This window comes from Chlorocebus sabaeus, chromosome 11 (assembly GCF_047675955.1).
Source record: "Chlorocebus sabaeus isolate Y175 chromosome 11, mChlSab1.0.hap1, whole genome shotgun sequence".
NCBI classification, from domain to species: domain Eukaryota; kingdom Metazoa; phylum Chordata; class Mammalia; order Primates; family Cercopithecidae; genus Chlorocebus; species Chlorocebus sabaeus.
The window spans coordinates 129,308,560-129,331,713 of NC_132914.1; the positions used below are offsets into that span (position 1 = coordinate 129,308,560).

The 23,154-nt window shown below is 46.2% G+C and overlaps 2 protein-coding genes across 26 annotated transcripts in view; both read left to right on the forward strand.

The window, feature by feature from the left end:
- Nucleotides 1–9,266, forward strand: part of EP400 (E1A binding protein p400) — a 127,997-nt gene extending 118,731 nt beyond the window's left edge. For all 10 annotated transcript variants that reach the window (XM_008005252.3, XM_073021250.1, XM_073021251.1 and 7 more), the window contains 2 exons: nt 5,410–5,487; nt 6,296–9,266. In XM_008005252.3, the coding sequence (XP_008003443.3) occupies nt 5,410–5,487; nt 6,296–6,568 (351 nt within the window). In that variant the 3' untranslated portion in view covers nt 6,569–9,266. The remainder of the gene's footprint in view (nt 1–5,409; nt 5,488–6,295) is intronic.
- A 3,740-nt stretch (nt 9,267–13,006) lies between these two features.
- The window catches only part of LOC103239433 (putative EP400-like protein), a 52,538-nt gene continuing 42,390 nt past the window's right edge, over nt 13,007–23,154 (forward strand). For 7 of the 16 annotated variants that reach the window (XR_012094628.1, XR_012094632.1, XR_012094629.1 and 4 more), the window contains exon 1: nt 13,009–13,136. The gene's annotated coding sequence lies outside the window, so the exon portion shown is untranslated. Of the gene's footprint in view, nt 13,137–19,641; nt 19,748–23,154 lie in introns of all 16 variants that reach the window. The other 9 variants (XR_005236635.2, XR_012094627.1, XM_037987070.2 and 6 more) reach the window with 5 other exon arrangements.

Genomic DNA, 23,154 nt, shown 5'->3' on the forward strand with positions numbered 1-23,154 from the left:
TTGTGCTCCCGCCTGATTGTGCTCCCGCCTTACTGTGCTCCCGCCTTACTCTGCTCCCGCCTTACTGTGCTGGCTGGGACCTGCAGCACAGTGGTGAATGTCAGAGTCCATATGTCACTGTGAAGTAGGGTGTTTGCTGTGTTTTTTGTCAGAGTAAGAAAATTCTGTTCTTTCCTACTTTGCTGGAAGATTCTGTTCCTCTTTGTTAATGGTGCTTTTTGTCTTGTTTAAAGCCCGTGTGTATGACCTCCCTCCCTTACACATCTCCTCTAGCCTCAAGGCTTTAAGTCCTGTCTCGGTGCAAATGACGCCCAGATTCATGTCTGCAGCCACTTACTGTCCTGAGTTCCAGATTCTTCATCCTACCTGCCTTTGACAGATCCATGGAGATGTCTGATACCTCAGGCCTCAGGTGTGTACGCCTGACCTGCTCCTACCAGAGGCTTCTGGCTCAGGAAGGACAGCTGTCTCTGCAGACCTTTGCCTACTTGAGAAACCCCTACAGTCACCCATACAGGTCCAGCCCATTGGCAGGCAGTTGTGTGTGCTTGACTTCCAGAAGAGACCTGGACCAGCCACTTCCTGTTTCTACCATCAGCCCCTCCTCCGCACCCCTTCCCTGGTTGTTGCCATCTCTCCTGCTTCCTTTTTGCCATCTATCCCCCAGGATACTCTGTGGTTGTGGGTATGTGTGTGGCTGGGTGGAGGGTATGGGGGTGTGGATGTCTCCTGGCCTGTGCACCCCGCTGCACTTGCTCCTCTGCACCTGTGTCCCTACCAGCCTTGCTCACACCCCCTTCCTGTTCACCTTTTCTGCTCTTTGTTTCTGTATTGTCACCTTCAACAAATACTGTAATTACTTGGATCAGATGATTTTGTCTCCTCCAATAAAGCCAGCCCCATGAGTACAGGCGTGCGCGAGGGCTGTTAGTACAGTGGACAGATGGACTGTTGTAGCGGGTTATAGTCATTGAATCCTGTGATGTTCAATCATCGCTGTGTTCTGGGGTGACTCACTGGATCCTGTGGTGGTTGTCGTTGTGCATGGATGAGTTCAGTTGCTGCTCTCATGTGTGCTGCCTCATGGCATCGGGGCGGCACGGCCTCATTTGAGCGCTCTGCCTGCCTTGTCAGGTCTGTTTCTGAGACAGGCTCCTGCTTGTGTTGCCCAGGCTGGCCTCGAACTCCTGAGCTCAAGCAGTTCTCCCTTCTCAGCCTCCGGAGTGCCTGGGACCGCAGGTGTGTGCCACGATGCCAGGCTTTTGCCAGGGTTTTTACTTCCTTTCCTTTCTTTCATTTTGCTATTCATTTTCTAACTTGTTAAGATGGAATACCACCTGAGCTTATTTCACAAATTTTATTATTTGGTTTTCCTTCAGTCTTAAATATTTTTGAATTTCCATTTTGATTTCTTCTTTGTTCCTTGGGTTCTTTAAAGAAGTGTTTCTTAATTTCCAGGTGAGGTTTTCCAGTTACTTTTTATTATTGACTTAAAAATAAATCTTCATTGTATCATCAGAGAATGAGGTCTGAATGATTTCAGTCTTTGGAATTTGTGGAAACTTGCTATCTGCTAAATACAGTCAGTTTTAAAAAATGGTCTATGTCCTTCCAAAGCAGTCTTCAGGGTGGTTCCAGTTGTGAGATGGTTTTGTTGTGACTGGGTCAGGTTTACTGTTTGTGTCATTTCGGTCTTGTGTGTCCTGCCAATCACTTGTGTTACTAGGTACTGAGAAGCGTGTGTAGATGTCCCGTTGTGAGTATGCATTTACCTGTTTCTCCTTACCTTTCTCTCTGGTTTTGCTTTATATCTTAGATGGTTTTTCATTAGCCACATTTAAGTTTAAAGTTTTAAATTTTGTTATTTTGAAATGACTCTTACTATTTTCAGTAATATCTCTGGTCTTGAAGCCTATTTGCCTTGTATGAGTAAAGCATCACCCTCCTGTTGGAAGTTTCTGGTCTGTATTTTTCCCTCCTTGTTGTCAGCCATTCTCTGTGTGCCCCGCGTCACTCCTCTGAGCAGCTCACAGGCAGGTCCGGCACTGCGGTGAGGTCAGGCTTTCCGTCTGTGACTCTTACCTGAAACACGTGCCCACTCGTCTGTATATAAGGGTGGGTATAAGGGTGGGTATGTTTGAATTTCTGGCTTCTCTTTTGTTTGGACCCTGTTTGTCTTACTTGTTCTGTTTTTTCTTTCCTCCCTTCCTTGCCTTCTTTTGAGCCACCTTTTTAAATTTTTTTTATTTTTTATTTTGTCAATTTTTGCCCCTCTGCCAGTGAAAAATTTTATATTTTCTTTCTGTTCTTTAAGTGGTTACCTTAAAATCTCCATGTGCACATTTCTGTATCAGAGTATGAAGTTAACGGTTGCCTCCAACCTGTTCTCCAGCAATGATCTTACCACACAGTAGCTCAGTTTGTTCATTTCAAATGATGCTGTTAGCGTGCGTTTTAATTCTGTCCTTTTTCGTTTTTTTTTGTTTTTGTTTTTGTTTTTTTGACGCAGCGTCTCGCTCCGTCACCCAGGCTGGAGTATAGTGGTGTGATCTTGGCTCACTGCAACTTCCGCCTCCTGTGTTCAAGCGATTATCCTGTCTCAGCCTCCTGAATAGCTGAGATTACAGGCACGTACCACCAGGCCGGGCTAATTTTTATATTTTTAGTAAAGATGGGTTTCACCATGTTGGCCAGGCTAGTCTCGAACTCCTGACCTCGTGATCCACCTGCCTCAGCCTCCCGAAGTGTTGGGATTACAGGTGTGAGCCACCATGCGTGGCCATAATTCTGTCCTTTTTCATCTTGGACTTTTTATGTAGAATTGCTTTCCTTCCACTTGACCCATCCTTTGGAATTTCCTTAAGTGCTTGAAAATGCCTGTGTGTCATTCTTGTTCCTGGGAGACAGTTTTGCTTAGTACAGAATTCCCAATTGGCATTGTCTTTTTTTGTTTGTTTGTTTTTGTTTTTTTTTTTTTCCGAGACAGAGTCTCACTCTCCTATACTGGAGTGCAGTGGCACGATCTTAGCTCACTGAAACCTCCGCCTTCCATGTTCAAGAGATTCTCCTGCCTCAGCCTTCCAAGTAGCTGGGACTACAGGCGTGCACCACCATGCCCAGCTAATTTTTGTATTTTTAGTAGAGGTGGTGTTTCACCATGTTGGCCAGACTGGTCTTGAACTCCTGACCACGGGTAATCCACCTGCCTTGACCTCCCAAAGTGCTGGGATTACAGGCATGAGCCACCGTGCCCGGCCGGCGTTGTTTTCTGAGTGCATTCACTGTATCATTTCCTCACTATGGCTGCTTTTGTTGTTGAAGAGGAGCTGGTGTCTGTCCAGCCTTTCACTCTTCCAGGGTCACCTCTCTTTTCCCCACCCTCTGCCTGTTATTGAGACATTGTCTTTGTCTTTGTTGTTTGCATTTTCATTCCGATGCTCCAGCTTCTTGAATCTGGGGCAGGCTCTCTCATCTCTTTAGGAAGTGAGCAGCCACTGTTTGTTTAGATGTTGCTCCTGTCCTGTTTTCTCTGACCTCCGGGTCTCTCAGCAGCTTTTATATTTTCTGTGTCTGTCTCATTGTACCATATGTTGAGTCATGTCTTTTGCTCTTTCTCCTCACTCATTTTCCCCTTGGTTAGGTCAAATCTCTCAGGCTTGTCTGTTGAATTTTTATCTTGATGATTTATTATTTTATTTTCAGAAGTTCCCAAATATGCCTGATCTTTGTTTATAGTCTCTTGTTTGCAGGCTTCACAGAGTGAGCCCAGTGGTTTTCTGAATCTGGTGATTACCCTGTCTGAAATGTGCTGCATCTGTAGGGACACCTTGTGGCCTGGGGCAGAGGTGGATTTTTGCTTCTGCAGGTACCTTTGGGTGGCATCAGGAACGCCGCTCAGTGTGTGGCTCGGGCTTGCGCTGGGCTCTCAGGTGTCACCCACCTGGCCTCTGAATCTGTGTCTGCTCCTCTCTGCTCCCTGGCACTGAGGCTTAGGGCAGGTGCTTTTCTTACAGATGCCACTAGAGGAAGGGGGTGCCTTCTTTGCAGCTTTTGGGTACCTTTGTGGGGACAGTGTCTCCCTCCAGGATGGCAGCTGGCAGTAGCATGGGGCTCTTTTGCGAGCTCCCCACCGAGAGCTGGCCTGTACCTGGTGTCTGTTCAGCTGTGTCCTGTGCGACCCTGAAGACCATAGTGTGCATCTCCATGTGGCCGGTGATCCCAGCAGAGGTTGTGCAGCTTTTCTGCTCCGTGGCTCGTGGTGCCCGCCTGTGCTTAGGTTTGGAGACTGGCAGTTCCTGACTCTTCGCAGGTTTCTTCAGATTTCTTCCTAGTGCTTTACGTAAGACATCTCAGGATTTTCAGTGCTGTGCCAAGTAAGTCCTGGGCCATTGTGGTCTTGAGATGGGCCCTGGAGCACCGGCCGCATCTTTGTTTCTCATCAGTTCCACAGGGGGCGCTCAGGGCACTTCTTATCTTAGTGAATCTTATTTATAATTGTTTCTTTTAAGTGACAGTAAACTAGTAAATGCCTTCTGATTGATTTTAATTTTAGTAAGGACTAACATTTATTTGGATCTTTGTTGATGTATGAGTAAATCATATGATTTCACATTTTTCCCAGAATTATCTTGGGAAATATTATTTTCATCCGTGTTCTATAAGAAACAGGACGCACCAAGAGGCCAGGGTCCATGAGGGCCTTGTGCAGGGAGGGCCCTTGAAATCAGGGCCCCCAGCAGCTGTCCACGCTGGAGCCTGTCTGTGCTCTGGGTGCATGCCCTGACGGTGCTGATAGGACGTACAGATGGCCCAGAGCCACTTACTACATCAAGACAGTGGGGGACGCATGCAATAGCAAATGCACAGAAAGTGGGCACTGGGTGGAAAGCGCTGCTTTATAAATAGTCATATTCAATCATGACTAAGAAAAATGTAGAAAAATGATAAAATTACCAGCCTCAAAACCTTGGTACATCTCTGGGTTCCCCATTTCAGCTGGCTGCCCGAGCTGCACTGTACAGCTCATTATTGGAACGCTGTCCAGGCCTGTCACATGCAGAACTCTTGGGACTCACAAGACGCTCAAATACTTACCATCCTCAGTCTGATTCTTTCATATAAACTTGTGGTAGTTTTTGTGAAAAGAGAAAATGTGTCTGAAATATGAGACCAAAAATAAGCTTAAATGATGAGTGATGGCAAATTGGGGAGGCAGTCAGTTGACTCGCCATGCAGTGGAGCGACTTTCTGTGTCACTGCTGCAGGTGGGCACAGTATGAGAACTGCTCTTTTGTGTCACCTGGTCGTTGTGTTTTTTGCATTAACTGAGAAGGACCGAAAGGGAGGAAAAATCTTTTTGTGCACATGCTCCTTTGAATTCTATGTTTGGCTTTTTTTGTTTTGTCAAAGGTTGCAAAACTTCCTCAAGTCGTTCAGCAGCAAACACCCGTGGCCAGCATCCAGCAAGTTGCCTCTGCTTCCCAGCAGGTAGGACGTGTAGACAAGGTGGAAACCTCACATTTCCCAGGTCAGAGAATGGGTGGTTTTCATCTGAGGTCATGATGAGGGAATCACTTTTGATTTTTGTGATACACACAAAAACATTAACTTCAGGGGAAAAACTAGATATGCTTAATAATGAGAAGAAGAGTGAACAAGCATTTTGGGGTGTTGTGTCAGCCGCACTGAGGGAGCCTCTCCTTGGGCTCACTCCCAGGACCCTTCGTTCACTGATTACTGCGAGTGTGTCCTGCAAGTCACAGACACTGCCCTGTGGTTTTAGGGAGGCGCAGGCCTCAGGCAAGCAGGCTTTGCTCGGGGGCCCGCCCGTGAGCAGAGGCGCTGTGGGCACAGGGGCCTGCCTCCCACAGAAGCCCTTCCGGCACTTTCATTGTTGTCGCTGATGCTCCACAATATGACTTTAGCACAGTGCTTCAAGTGTAAAGCAGTGCTTTAAACTTTTTAAATTTTGTTCAAAGTCACACTGGCATATAGATTTCGACAATCCAGGTTGTATTAAAAGCTTTACTACAACAACAAAATCAGTCCCTGACCCAACTCTCACCTTTTCCCCAGAGGCATCTGGTGTTAGTCTAAAAGCAACCGTCTTTTAATTTTCCACTTGTGTTTAGTTAGAAACCAGAGGTCATATTGTTGTGTGACCGGTCATTCTCCATGTCATAAAAGCATAGTCAGTGAAGTTTCTCGAGCCCTCCCCATCCCAAAGAACGTCCCCTGTCCTGTCCCTGGACTGAGTTTCCTGGGCAATGTGTGTTTTCTGACTCTCTCGGCTCAGGCTTCTCCACAGACTGTGGCGCTCACGCAGGCGACAGCGGCCGGGCAACAGGTGCAGATGATCCCTGCAGTGACCGCGACTGCCCAGGTGGTCCAGCAGAAACTCATTCAGCAGCAAGTGGTGACCACGGCATCGGCCCCGCTCCAGACCCCAGGCACTCCCAACCCAGCCCAGGTGCCCACCAGTTCTGACAGCCCAAGCCAGCAGCCCAAGTTACAGATGAGGGTCCCTGCTGTCAGGCTAAAGACACCCACTAAGCCTCCGTGCCAGTAGTCAGGGCAGCAGGGCTGCCTCTCATCTAAAGCAAAACTACCTTCCTCACGGAAAACGCTTTATTTGTGAACCTCGGGACAATGTCATGCAAGATATTCAGCACTGGGAAAGATATAATTGAAACAAAGTAGTGTAATCATTTTATTAAAATGCATCCCGCACTGCAGGACAAAGGGACCTTATGGAGCGCCCCCTTCTCTGTAAAAAGTGACAACGCGGTTTCCTCCAAATCATTTCGCCTTTCAGCCCCCACCCGCACCGGTCCCCCAGAGCCTAGTCCTGTGTTCTGAAGGCCATTTCGAATTTCTTTGTGAGCGTGTAGTGCTTTGCGTGCCACAGAAGCCATCTAGTGTGTGAGGAGCATACAGTGGACTTTCTAAAGATAACACGTGCCATGTGCCAGAGTTTAGTTCTTTATACCTTACTGAAAAATGCCTCATGGTCTTCGTAGAGGAGAAGGCCTGTCTAAAGTAAATCATCCGAGATTGGTTTTCCATTCCAAAGAAAGCCATTATGGTTCTTTCCTTCCCTCCTAAAATGTGACTTAACTTTTAAGAGAAATGTCCTAACACCCACCTAAACACGCAAGGCACGTTCCTGGCTTGTGTTCAAGGGAAATCATCAGTCATTGCATTGTTATTCCAAAGAGCAGCCAACAGTGGCTTCCCCCAGGCCCACCCCGCAATGGGATTGGCTTTCGTTTAATGGAAACTTCTGGGACTGATGCCTAACTCAGTGCACTCAAGATGCATCTCCAGTTTTTGGAGGAAGCTGGTGTTTGATGTAGTGTGTTAAACAGCTCCTGAGAACCTTTGGGACGCTCCGCCATGGCTGGCGTGAGGCCCAGAGGACCACGCAGAGGCAATGTTAGTACCGATGTCATGGCTGAGGGGACGATGGGGCCCGGACTCAGTGAGCCAGGGCGAATGTGACAGACACCCCTTGCTGCCACAGCCAGCCCTTTGACAAAGGCTGGCTCGTGATTCTGGAAGTATTGGCTATAGTGGTGGGCCCAGTCAGCTCTTCCTTGTGGACTTGTGACAGCAGATTTTCTCTCAGATAAGCTTGTATGGTTCTGCTGTTGTGGAAGAAAGGAAGCCCAGTATTTGCTACTGTTTTTCCCTTTTTTACTATGACGAGAAAATAAATGCAATTTTAGTGGAAGTGATTGACTGACAATGTCTCCTTACTTTGAAGTTTTCACCAAAACAAAAAGGTCCATATCCAATAATATCCTTTGTACTCTGGCTTGATTTTGGCCTATTTTACATTATTTGGTCCAGGAAATTAGGTTATATTAGGATTTTTTGTATACTAAAAATTAGTTACGGCACAATAAAGATTTTCCATTTTTACATTGTATTTCATCTGCTTCCTCCCCATTCTCTCACTTTAAGTGACATTGAGGAAGGTATTCTGTCCCATATGTTTCTGTGGACAGCGATACGGCAGGATTCAGTGAAATCAACTGGGGAACTCACTTTTGAGCTCTTGATAAGAAATTTGGAGAAAAGTAAAAATCAAGCTTTGATAAAACAGAAGAAATTAATCTTTTAGTTAGGTGAACATATCAAAGCAGAGGACTGGAATCTGTTTCTTCTAACCAAACCCGTTCTCCCTGACTCGGCGTGTGCCATGAGAGCACAGCTTGCCGGAGGGAGGGCTGCTGTGTGGGCCTCGGATCTAGCTCCCGGTGGAAATTTTTACTCCTCCTCATCCAGAAATGTGCAGAACTGGAGTATTTAGGAATTCTGCCTTTGTCATCTGTTTTAATTTGCGTGCCCTGTTCGTTTTTTTTGTCTTTCCCAAATCTTGCTGTTCTCTTTATAGGTGAAGATAAAATGTTGAGTGCACTTACTTTAGAATATCCTAGCCATAACTTAAGTAAAAGCGCTCTATTAATCTGAAACACTACAAGAGAATTTAGCAACATCTCTCAAAAGCTTTTTTGGAGAGATGAACGGGATTCTGAATATTTGCAATGTGGAGTTCCAGCCCCGATCTCACGTCAGTGAGGGTCTCCTGTCGAGATCTCAAGTGTGTTTCCTTTGGCTGTTCCCTAATACAAAATATGGACATATTTTTACTCGTAGCACTCAATTTAGTAACTTCTAGATGCTACCGTTGACCTGAGTTAATTTCACTTTGTCTTGTAAGTAAAAATTCTCCTTTCAGTATATTATTTTCTTGGCCTTCCATTTTAAAGGTTAAAGTTTCTAACCTAAGAATTAAGTATGCGTTCAGGAGTCTAGGCCCCTTGTGAATCTGGGTTCATTCCAATACGGCAAGTAAGAGTTGGAAACTTTGAGAACACGGACTATAAAGGCAGCAGCCCAAACACTGTCAGACTCTAATTGGCCACCCTGGGAAACAGTTGCCCTGTTATTCTTTAAAGAAAGACGTTTATTCTAATGAAAGCCAGACTGTTTTTAAAGCATCTGGCAGGAAACAGAAGGTTGGATCCAAGCCCTTGTTCAGATTTGGTGCCTGATAAGACGGGGATTTCTCTTTTTGTGACCTTTATTACTATTTTGTTAACTGTTGTAACCAGTTAGCTGTTGTGTTTTAAGATAGAAAGGAACCAGACTGAAATTGTAAATACTTTGTAAACATAAGCATTTGTACTTGAATAGTAGGATTTTAAAGGGCATTGATAGCCTACCAAACAAAAGGCAAAATAAAGTGACCTTTTTCTATATGTTTTCATTTCGTCTTTCATAGAAAACTGGTATTTCAGTAAAAATGAGATGCTAATTGGATTTTTCATTTGTGTGAGGAAAAAACAAAACCAAACAAGTAATGTTGGAGCCAGAAGTGTTCCCCTCACCCACTCTTCCGTGGCCATAGAAGGACCTGGAAGGAACAGAAACCACATTCACTGAGTCCACCAGGCAGCCGCTTCCCAAAGCCGCATGTGGAGGAAAGAGCCGGCGCCGCCCTGCCCCACATGGCCTGCTAGCCGCACAGCACCCGTCATCACTGTCCTGGGGGCCATGGTGGCCCCGTGTGGCCTGCCAGCCGCACAGCACCCCCATCGTCACTGTCCTGGGGGCCATGGTGGCCCCGTGTGGCCTGCCTCTTGCACAGTACCTGTCATCACTGTCCTGGGGGCCATGGTGGCCCCGTGTGGCCTGCCAGCCACACAGCACCCGTCATCACTGTCCTGGGGGCCATGGTGGCCCCGTGTGGCCTGCCAGCCACACAGCACCCATCGTCACTGTCCTGGGGGCCATGGTGGCCCCGTGTGGCCTCGCAGTGCCTGTCGTCACTGTCCTGGGGGCCATGGTGGCCCCGTGTGGCCTGCCACTTGCACAGTACCTGTCATCACTGTCCTGGGGGCCATCGTGGCCCCGTGTGGCCGGCCACCCGCACAGCACCCGTTGTCACTGTCCTGGGGGCCATGCTGACACCAGTGTCCTTCCACACCCAGTCCATGTGCCCGAGTAAGGGCAGGGACACCTGCTCACAGGTGCTCACCACCGAAAACGCCTGTGAGCAGGTGGCCTGGGAATTGTTGCTTCTCTTTTTCTTCTGCTTTTGGACTTTTCTTTGTTTCGTTTTAAATCTGATTACAAAAATCAGTGCATACTTTTAATTGAAAATACCCGCATTACGCAAAGTAAAGAAGCATCCCAGAAGCCCACGGTTAGTTTTGGTATCTTTTCTCCCACCACAAAAACGGGAGTTCACGGGGCACATGGCCCTGCAGCTTTGGACTTCCACTTCAGGTCTTCCAGATTGAAAGCTCCCAGGGTCTGGGTGCACACTTGGTGTCTGCAGGTGATAGTGCAGATACCAGGGTGGGTGGGAAAGCCAGCTGCAAAGCCCGGCTGGTGCCCCCTGGCCCCTGGGGGTCTGTACTGCAGTGCCTGGTGTACCTGCGGCTCCATGCCTACCAACCACATAACCAGGGGTGGGTGACTTCCTTCTTCAAGGCCTCTGCGTCCCCATGTCCCCTCTCTTAAGGTGGCTGGAGGATCCAGTGCAACATTTGGTGCTGCACTTGGTGTCCGTCTTTTATACTCCCAGTGCAGAGGACTGCAGGTTTTGCAAAGGCTACTGTTTCTGTCATCCTGACCCCACCATCACGTCTTTGCCAAATGTGCCGGTGGCAGCAGGCCCTACGGCGGGCTTATCTGGCCTTGAGCCTGTTTCTGTTTGCTGTCCAGTAGCGACCGGGGGCCAGTGGGTGAAGCGATTGTGCCTGCACACGGCCGTCAAGACCTTAAGGTAGCCTCTGAGCCTAGAGTGTGTTGTGTCACCTCCTACTCAAGATGTCAGATCGTGTGACAGCTGCCCACCAGCGTCCCAGAGTTGGGCGTTGTGATCCAGGGCAACAGGAGGGGAGATTCCTTTGCTGTAGGGTGTCCTGCTATGCTGTTGCTGCAGCATCTGTTCCCCCGGCCACATTCATTTTTCTGAAGGTCGCATTCTATTGGGTAGATCATGCTGTATACATTCGGTGGAGTGCAGTGCAGCCTCTACAAATAGGAAAGTACAGCCGTGGTGGGGGATGTGTTTGTGAAGTATGCTACCAGGACGGAACTGGTTGTCTGCCTGGATGTGCCTAGAATATCCTGCAAGTATTTGCCCCTGCATGTGGTGTATTCTACGTCCATGAGTTCAACCGACCAAGGATTGAAAATATTCAGAAACAAAAATGTGTCTATACTGAATATATAGAGACCTTTTTTTGGGGGGGTTATTATTTCCCAAACAATGCTGTATAACAACTATTTACATGGCATTCACATTGCATTCAGTATTATAAGTAACCCAGAGATTATTTAAAGTATACAAGAAGATGTTTTCGAGTTATATGCATTTTGCGTCAAGGACTTGAGCCTCTCGGATTTTGGCATCCATGGGAGGTCCTGAGGGATGCTTGTATGTTGTGTTAGCACTGCCTCTGTGGAGGGAGAGACTGGGGGGAAAGGATCAATTTTAACTGTTTACGTAGTTTGCCAAGTGCATGAATTTTTTTGTGTGTGGTGGGGGCAGGGTGGGGGTGGGGACAGTCACTCTGTCACCAGGCTGGAGTGCAATGGGGTGATCTCCGCTCACTGCAACCTCCGCCTCCCAGGTTCAAGTGATTCTCCTGCCTCAGCCTCCCAAGTAGCTGGGATTACAGGCACGCACCACCACGCCTGGCTAATTTTTGTATTTTTTAATAGAGATGGGCTTTCGCCATGTTGACCAGGCTGGTCTCGAACTCCTGGGCTCAAGTGATCTGCCTGCCTTGGCCTCCCAAAGTGCTGGGATTACAGGTGTCAGCCACCGTGCCCGGCCATGAATTAATTTTTAAAATAAGGCCCTATCAGCTTGTCACATGGTCCCCTACTCGGGAACCTTTATTTCCAACATCCTGCCTGATTTTGTGTAGCCACCTGCACTCTGACCAGCCCCCAGAGCAGCATCTTTCTTTCCCCTTTGCAGCCCTTTCCTGTCTCCCTGACTTTGTACTTTTCTCCTTTGTTGTAAAGTATTTCTCCTCCTTTGAAGACCACCCCACATAACTGAGCATTCATTCATTCATTTATTCATTTCTCCCCAGTGTTCTCCTTCTCCAGTAGTACCTTGGGCTGAACAATAGTATTTGTCTTATTTCTCCAGCTGTAGTGTGGTTCTGTTTTATCCCTAGTCAATGAATGTTTAATGCAGTGTATTTCATGCCAGCTTTACCACTAGTGCTGGAGTGGCAGAAGAACAATACTTGGCTATTCAAGAAAATCAAAGCTGATCAGAGATGGATAAATTACTGGTTGATTCAGCTGTTTATGAAATACATACTATGTGGCAGTTTAGACAACTAAGTTATAGTTGTCAGCAAAATAAAAAAGGGGGTTGCATGCTAGCAGGTCAGATAAAATAATTCAGGGGATAAGTACCACGAAGAAATGGGTAGGTGGTAAGTGATACGGGTTTCACTCTTAAGTAGATGGGCAGGTGATGCAGGGGGAGGAGCCTGATGCACAGTTCCAAAGCTCAACTATCTAGAGTGGACACGATGAAACCAGGGACATGTCCCACCATTTCAGTGGTCACAGGCAAGAGAAAGGGCTCTTCTTGTGGATCTTCGGATCCCACGTAACATCTCACCTTCCTAGGCGTCCCGACTCCCCTGCCGGATTTAAAACAGACCTCAGCCCGCCCCATCCTGGCTGCTTTGCCTGGTGCTCCCCTCCCCGCCTAGACTGTAGGGCCCACGAAGGGAGCCGCTAGCTGTGCTTGTCAGTGTGACCAGCGCTCAGCAGCTGTCCGGCGGGCGGGCAAATACAACTCAGTGTCCAGTGGGTGCGAATGAACGAACGAACTAGTTCTGGGCGGAGCCAGAGGCGCGCGCCGGCGCGGACCGAGGCCTGGCCCTGCCCGCCCCGCCCCCTCCGGGTCCGCTGGGCGCTGATTGGTCCGAGTCTCGCCTGCGCAGTGCCGGGCCGGCTCCCGCACTTGCGCACTGGCTCCGCGTCGGCCGGCCGGTTTGGTCGGTTGTGGTGGCCTCGCCGCCCAGTCCGCTGTCGCAGCGCTCATCCGCGCCGGGAGCCCTTGGCTGCGTCGCCCGGCAGCCGCGGTGAGTGACGGCCCGCGTATCCGCTGCCGGGGCCGTGGCGGGCCTGAGGGGTTGGCCCTACCCTCGGCCCCCGACCGCCCACACCCGCCGGTTGCCCTCGAGGCTCCCTGGCCGCGAGCTCCCCTCTCTGTCCCATCACCCGGTGACCCCGGCTGGGCGAACGCCCACCCCTCCCTCAGGGATCCCCTCCCCGTGACACGATCCCCCGTGAACGCCCACCCCTCCCTCAGGAACCCCCTCCCCGTGACACGATCCCCCATGAACGCCCACCCCTCCCTCAGGGACCCCCTCCCCGTGACACGATCCCCCGTGAACGCCCACGCCTCCCTCAGGGACCCCCTCCCCGTGACACGATCCCCCGTGAACGCCCACCCCTCCCTCAGGGACCCCCTCCCCGTGACACGATCCCCCGTGAACGCCCACGCCTCCCTCAGGGACCCCCTCCCCGTGACACGATCCCCCGTGAACGCCCACGCCTCCCTCAGGGACCCCCTCCCCGTGACACGATCCCCCGTGAACGCCCACCCCTCCCTCAGTGAACCCTCCCCCGTGACATGACCCCCCCGGAAAGACCCACCCCTCCCTCAGTGACTCTGTCCCCGTGAGGGCCCACCCCTCCCCCTGCGACCCCTCCCTCTGCGACCCGTCTCCCCGCGACCTGCTAACTGCCCCTTTCCCAACTTCCCTCCCCCCACCCCCGCTCCCCCATCACCCCGTTTTCTGGTGACCGCTTCCCCCCATCCCATGACCCAAACCCCCTGACCTCCCACCCCTTCCCCGGTGACACGATCCCTGTGACCGTCCGGCCCGGTAACCGCCCCTTCCCCCCATGACCCTTCACCCCGTCCCCGGGTGCCCACCCCGTCACTGCCGCCCGCCTGGTTCCCGCCTCGGGAGACCGCCGCTGTCTCCGGTGCTGATGCCGCCTCTCCCTCTTGGCCCCCTGTCCTCGGTGTCCCAATCCCTGAGGTCCGGGCCTGGCCTGCACTCCAGGAGGGACGAGTGCGCTTAGGGTGTGGTGCACGGGAGCAATGAAGTTGATTCCACAGACTGCCCTGCTTGGCAGCTGCCCCAGAACTGACCACGGACCCCTCCGCGGGTCCTGCTCCTGACAAGGGCCTTCCAGTACTGGGAGTTTTGTGTTAGTGGAAAGGAAGAATCTAATAATACCACCAGCTTTACAGTAAAGACTGCGAATTGACACTTTTTATAATAAAGACACTTGCCCAAGAGCTAGGTAAATATTTCCTCCTTACCAAAAAGTTGGTTTACTTACAGTTAACTGGCTGAAAGTTTGCGTCTTAGGCTTATTTGTACCGCTCCAGGCAGGCTAGTTGGCGTTGGTTTCCATCTGTCAAACTGGATAGCAGTACCACTGGCTGTTGGGGGCTCACGACCAGAGAGTCTTGTCTGGGAACCACAGTGAGTGCTGTTACCACAGCTCGGCAGCACTGAAGGTACCTCTCAATCCATGTAGTGCCCCCACCTTATCTTCAGGGGATATGGTCCAACACCCCAATGGATGCCTGAAATCGAGGATAGTAGTGAACACTACACATACTGTTTTCTTATGCATCCATCCATGTCTACGATAAAGTTTAATTCACAAACTAGGCACAGGAAGAGATTAATAATAGCTAATAATAAAATAGAACAATCATAATATACTGTAATAAAAGTCATGTGAAAGTGATGTCTCTCTCTTAAAATATCTTACTGTATTGTACGCACGTGTTTTTGAACTGCAGTTCACCGAGGGTCACAAAACCATGGATAAGGGGAGACTACAGTAGTTTCTTTTCCAGCTGTGTTATTGAGACTTCAAAACTAACTAAATTGTTTGTTGAATGGAGTTGTCCAAGGTGTACAGAATGACAGCTATAACACAAAGGTATTTCACTGACGTCCCTGTCATGTTTTTGCTAAACTAAGACACTTTTAAAAATTATTACTTATGCCAGGTGTGGTGGCTCACGCCTGCATTTTGGGAGGCCGAGGCAGGTAGATCACCTGAAGTTGGGAGTTCGAGACCAGCCTGACCAACATGTAGAAACACATCTCTACTAAAAATACTATATATATATATATATATATATATAGAGAGAGAGAGAGAGAGAGAGAGAGAGAGCGAGAGAGAGCTGGGTGTGGTGGTGCTTGCCTGTAATCCCAGCTACTTGGGAGGTTGAAGCAGGAGAATCGCTTGAACCCGGGAGGCCGAGGTTGCAGTGAGCCGAGATCACGCCATTGCACTCCAGCCTGGGCAACAAGAGCAAAACTCTGTCTCAAAAAAAAAAAAGTATTATTTATAAAAGTCTGTACTTCATGTTCAGTCACAGTACAGACAAGTAGAAAAACTCCCTCCTTTAACAATACCTAACACTCAAGGAGAGATGGCCTGACAGAGTCAGCATGTGGTACAGAGGTCTCTTGGCCATGATTTTAGGTCCTGCTGGGTCCACATCTTCCCACCTCGCCATGGATACATTGTCGTCTGATCTGGTAACTTATGATAACAGTGGTCATAACTACTACAAAACGGTTAAGTTGTAGGACTTTAATGTCGGTGATCATGTAACCGAGCGCCTGGAGGATAATGGCATCCCTACTCATTTGCTGGGTGGTATTCACATATTTGAACAAGCATTGAAATGTATGATTTTGGGTGATAACTCTGAGAAATACGGAGCATGACCCATTTTGAATAGGAGAACAGAATGTTGTAAAGTGATTCTTGGTCCCCTAAGAGTTCAGTGACAACCACCATGTACGGAAAAATGGCAAAGGAATGGGCTCTCTCTGAAGTCAGGTGCTGAGGCCCTTCTAAGGAGGAAAAGCAAATGCTCTTTCACTGTGGTTTAATTCCAGCTGCTACAGGAACAAATAGTGTGTATTTGTATCCAGCTTATTTTTTTACTTCTTTGAGTCTGAAGATACTTTGAAAAACTTTGATTTGCCAAAGTAATTTTTTGTACCTTGGAATGAGCCATATTTTTAATTTGCTTTTTAATGTTACAAAATGAACCCTCATAAGAATTCAAACAATACAGAAAAATAAGTCCTTTTCAGTCCTTTTGTGCTGTAATTACACCCTCCACCTTTTTTTCCTTTTCAGTTAGTAATATGTCTTCAACATCTGCTCATGTCAGGAGATAAAAATTTATTCTTTTTATGTTTGCATAATAGTCTGTACTGAGGATATAACATATTTAGTCAACAATTCCCCATTGATGGATTGCATTTCTTGTCTGTTTTTTTTGCCACAGTTTGTACTGAGAGACACGTTCCTATGCATGAGTCCTGACACTTTCATTTCTATAGGCGGGATTCCCACGAATGGGAACTAAACGGTGTTAGTGGGTCAAAGGGTATGCATATTTAACATTTACGTTTCAATAGTTATTGAGAGATCTATTCCCAGAAAGTTATAGCAATTTATATGCCTGAAGCCATGAAGGGGAGGACGCTTTGCTCCCATCTGACATACTGCCTGTTGAATGGGTGAGGCCACGTCCCGCACTTTGTGGACTGTGACCCATTGGCAGTGCCTCTTCTGGAAGTTTTCCATTGTGTTCTTCCCCATTTCCTAGAGATATTTCCTTTTCTTTTTTTCTTTGTTCTTTCTTTCTTTTTTTTTTTTTTTTTTTTGAACTATTTTATAGGAGCTCTTTTTTTCTTTTCTTTTCTTTTCTTTTTTTTTTTGAGACGGAGTCTTGCTCTCTCGCCCAGGCTGGAGTGCAGTGGCGTGATCTTGGCTCATTGCAACCTCTAACTCCCGGGTTCAAGTGATTCTCCTGCCTCAGCCTCCAGAGTAGCTGGGATTACAGACAGGTGCCACCACACCTGGCTAATTTTTGTATTTTTTAATAGAGACAGGATTTCACCATATTGGCCAGGTTGGTCTCAAACTCCTGACCTCAAGTGATTTGCCTGCCCCGGCCTCCCAAAGTGCTGTGATTACAGGTGTGAGCCACTAGCACCCAGCCAAGCTCTTTGTATAGTAGGGATATTTACCCTTTGAAGTCATAAAATATTGCATGTATTTTTCTGCTAATTATTTTTCGTCTTTTGATCTTATTTAAAACATCTTTTATGTAGTCATGTATTTTTTACTTTACAGCATCTGGGTTTCCTGCATTACTTATTAAGAAGGTTTCACCACCTCGTGGTTGTAGAGATAGTCCCCTAAATATTATTCCAATAAAGCGTTTTTCTCCTTTCCTCCCTGCCTCCTCTTCCTTCCTTCCAGGATAACATTTAGTTCTTTATTCTGACTGAAATGGTATAAGATAGGGGTGTTCTCCTCCTTTCCTCTCTGCCTCCTCTTCCTTCCAGGATAACATTTAGTTCTTTATTCTGATTGAAATGGTGTGAGGTAGGGGACAACCTTTTCCCCTCTAGATGCTACTACCATTTCTTTTTTTGTTTTAAATTTAATTAACAATTTTAAAGGAAAGTTTTTTGAGACAGAGTCTCACTCTGTTACCCAAGCAGGAATGCAGTGACACAATCTTGGCTCGCTGCAACCTTGATCTCCCGGGCTCAAGCAATTCTCCCATCTCAGCCTCCTGAGTAGCTGGGACCACAGGTGCACAGCGAATTTTTGTATTTTTAGTAGAGACAGGGTTTTGCCCTGTTGCCCAGGCTGGTCTTGAACTCCTGGCCTCAAGGGATCTGCCCACCTCGACCTCCCAAAGTGCTGGGACTACAGGCATGAGCCACCATGGCTGGCCTTAATTTTTAATTGATAAATAATCATTGTATGTATTACATATTTATGAAAAACAACATGATGTCTTAATGTGTTTATATTATAGAATGATGAAATTGTGCTCATTAACAATCCCATCACCTCACACACCATTTTTATGTGGCAAAAACCTTGAAAATCTACTCTTTCAGCAATTTTGAAATATACAATGCATTGTTATTTATTATAATTATCATCCTCTGCAATAGATCACTAAAGCTTATTCTTTCTAGCTAACTGAAATTGTTACCTTTGATCAATATCCCCCTTTTCTTGTTCTCCCACCCCCAGGCCCCAGTATCCGCTGTTCTGCTCTCTGTTTCTATGAGTTCAACCTTCTTAGATTCCATGTATAAGTGAGATCATGTGGTATTTATCTTTCTGTGCCTGCCTTATTTTACTTAGCACAGTGTCCTCCAGGCTCATCCATGTCCTTGCAAATGACAGAATTTCCTTATTTTTTAATGGCTGTATACTATTATTATGTGTTGTATATATACCACACTTTTTTTAATCATTCATCTGATGGTGGGTACCTAGGCTACTGTGAATAATGCTGCCATCAACATGCGAGTACACATAACTGTTCAACATCCTGATTTTGTTTCCTTTGGCTGTGCACCCAAAAGTGGGATTGATGGATCGTATCTTCATTCTATTTTTATTTTTTTGAGGAAGTTTCTTACTGTTTTCCATAATGGCTGTACTAATTACATTCTTACCAACAGTGCACAAAGGTTCCCTTTTCTCCACATTCTCGCCAACACTTAACTATCTTTTGTCTTTTTGGTAATAGCCATCCTAGCAGTTGTGAGGTAATAATCTCATTGTGGTTTTGATTTGCCTCTCCCTGATGGTTAGTGATGATGAGCCTTTTTTCATGTATTTGTTGGCTATTTATATATCTTCTTTTGAGATATGTCTATTTAGGTGTTTTGCCCATTTTTAAATTACGTTGTTTTCATGCTATTGAGTGGTTTCAGTTCCTTCTATATTTTGGATATTAGCCCCTTATTAAATGTGTGGTTTGCAAATATTTTCTCCCAATGCCACTACCATTTATTAAATAAAGCATTCTTATCTCATTTAAAGTATCTATACATTTTTGAATCTTTTTCCTTTTTCTTTCCTCTTTTTCTTTTTTCAATAAAAACCTGTTGGTTTTTGTATATTTATCTTGATTACAGACACTTCACCAAATTCAAAATATTCTTATAACTTTTCGTCTCGGATTTTGTAGGCATAGAATTATATCATTTGCAAATAAAGATAATTTCAGGCTGGGCATGGTGGCTCACACCTGCAATCCTAGTACTTTGGGAGGCCAAGAGCATGCTACTTTTTTTTAGTTTAAACTTTTAATTTTTATGGCTACGCAATAGCTATATATACCTACATTGCTTTTTTATTACAGAAGCTCTAGAATAAGTATGACTATTTTCCTAAATCAGGAATTCTACTATTTTGTTTTTCTTTTGTCGGTGTTCTTTCATGTTTTTCAAAAAAGCATTGTCTCTTTAAAAACATATACCATTTCACGTGAGCTTTAAGCTAATTTTTTTCTTATTTCTAAAGCAAAACAAAACCCAAACTCATTGTAATCCTCTTCAGAATTGCATTACATATATATGTTCAGTTTTGAAGGCATGACATTTTATGATAGTAAATCTTATTCTGGAACATGGTATGTTGCTTCATTTTATTCTTTTTTTTTTTTTTTTTTTTTTTTTGAGATGGAGTTTTGCTCTTGTTGCCCAGGCTGGAGTGGGATGGTGCGATCTCGGCTCACCGCAACTTCCGTCGCCCGGGTTCAAGGGTTCAAGCGATTCTCCCACCTCAGCCTCCTGAGTAGCTGGGATTACAGGTATGCGCCACCACACCCAGCTAATTTTGTATTTTTTTTTTTTTTTAGTAGAGATGGGGTTTCTCCATGTTGGTCAGGCTGGTCTCAAACTCCCAGCCTCAGGTGATCGCCCGCCTTCGCCTCTCAAAGTGTTGGGATTACAGGCGTGAGCCAACGCACCCAGCCTTAATCATGTATTTTTAAACGTCCTTTAATAACATTAGATAGTTTATTTCTGGTTGTGCTCTTCTTGGTAAATGTACTGACTGGTATTTTATAGTTTTTGTGGCCTCCGAATGGGACATCTTAAAAATTCCATTTCAGTTGTCTATTGCTGACCTAAAAAAAAGCCTGTTGAGTTTTGTATATTTATCTTGATTGCAGGCACCTCAACAAAATTGTTATTCTTTTTTTTTTTTTTCTAGGCCGAGTCTCGCTCTGTTGCCCAGGCTGGAGGGCAGTGGTGCGATCTTGGCTCACTGCAACCTCTGCCTCCCAGGTTCAAGCGATTCTCCTGCCTCAGCCTCCGGAGTAGCTGGGATTACAGGCACCCACCACCACACCTGGCTAATTTTTTTTTTTTTTTTTAGTAGAGGCAGGGTTTCACCATGTTGGCCAGGCTGGTCTCGAACTCTTGACCTCAGGTGATCTACCCACCTTGGCCTCCCAAAGTGCTGGGATTATAGGTGTGAGCCATTGTGCCTGTAAGAATTGTTATTCTTACAAGTTTTGGTCTTGTGGGTATTGTAGGCATACAATTATATCATATACAAATAAATATAATTTCAGGACAGGTGCAGTGGCTCATGCCTGTAACCCCAGCACTTTGGGAGGCTGAGGCAGGAAGATCACTTGAGCCCAGGAGTTTGAGACCAGCCTGGGCAACATGACGAAACCCTGTCTCTATAAAAAATTAAAAAATTAGCTGGGTGTGGTGGCTCGTGCCTGTAGTCCCAGCTACTTGGGAAGCTGAGGTGGGAAGATAACTTGAGCCTGCGAGGTCGGGGCTGCAGTGAGCCAAGAATCTGCCAGTGTACTTCAGCCTCAGCAACAGAGTGAGACCCTATCTCTAAAAAATATATATTAAATAATAATAATAAATTGTATTCCCTTCCCTCATTACTTCATGTTTCTTTTTATTTTTAACTGCTAAAACCTCTGTTGAAGTGCTACATAGAAATGGTGACATTTGCATCCTTGTGTTCCTGATTTAATGGAATTAGTTTCTGCATATCAGCATTTAATATGATTATTGCTGTTGAGTTTTGGGAGCTAGTTTTTAAAACATTATGTTCAATTTGTTTCCTTTGATATGTGTTTTACTTTGAATTATTATTTGGAAGAGCTGCTAAATTTTATAGGATATCATTTTTTCATTTAGTGGCTTTTAGCTTTAAAATGATGGTAAAGTTTGTCGGTTTCCTGATACTGGCCCACTCCCTGAATCACTGGACTGACTCCCCTTTGACAGTGTTTTTCTTCGAGTGTATGCTCGGTTCTATTTATGAATTTTTAAAAATAATTTTTATACCAGGCATATGCAAAATTCTTATAAGTGTATTGCTTTTTTGTACTATCTGTCAGCTTTGGGTATTAAATGCTAATTTTGTAAAGTGAATTAGATCTGTATTTTTTCCATAAACTTGAAATATTTAAATAGCATAGTAATTACTTGAGCTTTAAAGGTTAGAGCTCAGTTAAGTAAAATTCCATTGTCTCTTAGAGTCTTTTAAAACGATAGATACTTAATTTTCTTTTTGATTTTTTTTTTTTTTTTTTAAGACGCAGTCTGGCTTTGTCACCCAGGCTGGAGTGCAATGGCGTGATCTTGGCTCACTGCAAGCTCCCCCTTCTGGGTTAACACTATTCTCCTGCCTCAGCCTCCCTAGTAGCTGGGACTGCAGGCACCCGCCACTACACCCGGCTAATTTTTTTGTATTTTTAGTAGAGACGGGATTTCACCATGTTAGCCAGGATGGTCTCAATTTCCTGACCTCGTGATATGCCAGCCTCGGCCTCCCAAACTGCTGGGATTACAGGTGTGAGCCACCGCACCCAGCCTGATTTCTTTTTGGTGGTTTTTGGTCACTTTTCTCTCCTCCTTGGGGTAATTTTTTTAGTTTATGTTTAGTAGGAAAGTGATTTTTTTTTTTTTTGGTAGATATTCCAGGTAATCACCATGGAGTTACACATTGTCTCCTAACTATTCTAATCTGTTCTATGGCTATATATTTTAATTCCCAACATTTATCTTTTTCTTTTTGAGACAGAGTCTCACTCTGTCACAGAGGGTGGAGTGCAGTGGTGCGATCTCAGCTCACTGCAAACTCCACCTCCCGGTTTAACGCCATTCTCCTGCCTCAGCCTCCTTAGTAGCTGGGACTACAGGCTCCTGACACCACGCCCGGCTAATTTTTGCATTTTTAGTAGACACGGGATTTCACCATGTTAGCCAGGTTAGTCTCTATCTCCTGACCTCATGATCTGCTGGCTTTGGCCTCCCAAAGTGCTGGGATTACAGGCGTGAGCCACCGCGCCCAGCCAAGTACAAAGTTTTATAGCAAGCATATTATTTATTTTGTTGCATTGTATTCCATTATTTATTTTTGTCTGATTTGATCAATCAAGTTTTGAAAGAGGTGTTTTACAGTCTTTCATTCTAAATGAGTTCTTTTTTTGTTTTGTTTTGGTTTTAAAATCAGGTTCTCCTAGGAAATTTTGTTTTCATGCATTTGGTTGCTATAATGTTAGTTTATAAAGATTTATGTATGTCATGTATAATTTGTGAGTTGCGACTCTTTTTAAAATTTTATTAGTATATTTTACAGACAGGGTCTTGCTCTGTCACCCAGGCTGGAGTGCAGTGGCGTGATCGTAGCTTATGGCAGCCTCCAACCCCAAGGCTCAAGTGATCCTCCTGCGTCAGCCTCCCAAGTATCTGGGACCACAGGTGCCATCATATGCCCGGTCTAATTGCAGCTTTAATCAGTACATAAGGCTTCTTTTTGTCCTGTTCTATGTGTTTGCCATGAATTTTGTTTTGTTTAATGTTGACTGTACTACTATGGCTCTTGGAGAGAGGGGCAGTTGAAATTCTTGCCAGGTGTCCTTGGAACTGGGTGTGCCTGGCTGGACACAGAGCTGCTTGAGAGACGCTGACTCTGGCCGGTGCTTACGGGCCTGAGGGTGTCCTCTCCAGCTCCCTTGTGCCCACCTTTGTTTCATGCAGAACCTTCCTCAGTGGGTTCCAGAGCTGAGGCTGGCTGCCTCCCAATGGGGTCCCTGCCGGTTTCAGGCTTTGAGCCATGCCTCTGCTGCTTGTCCTGGGTTCCCTTCTGCCATCACTCTCAGGAAGCCTCCTCTAGAGGAGTGTCCCAGCTGGCTCTGAGACTCCGTCTCCTGCCTTGTGGACCATCAGGCAGACTTGA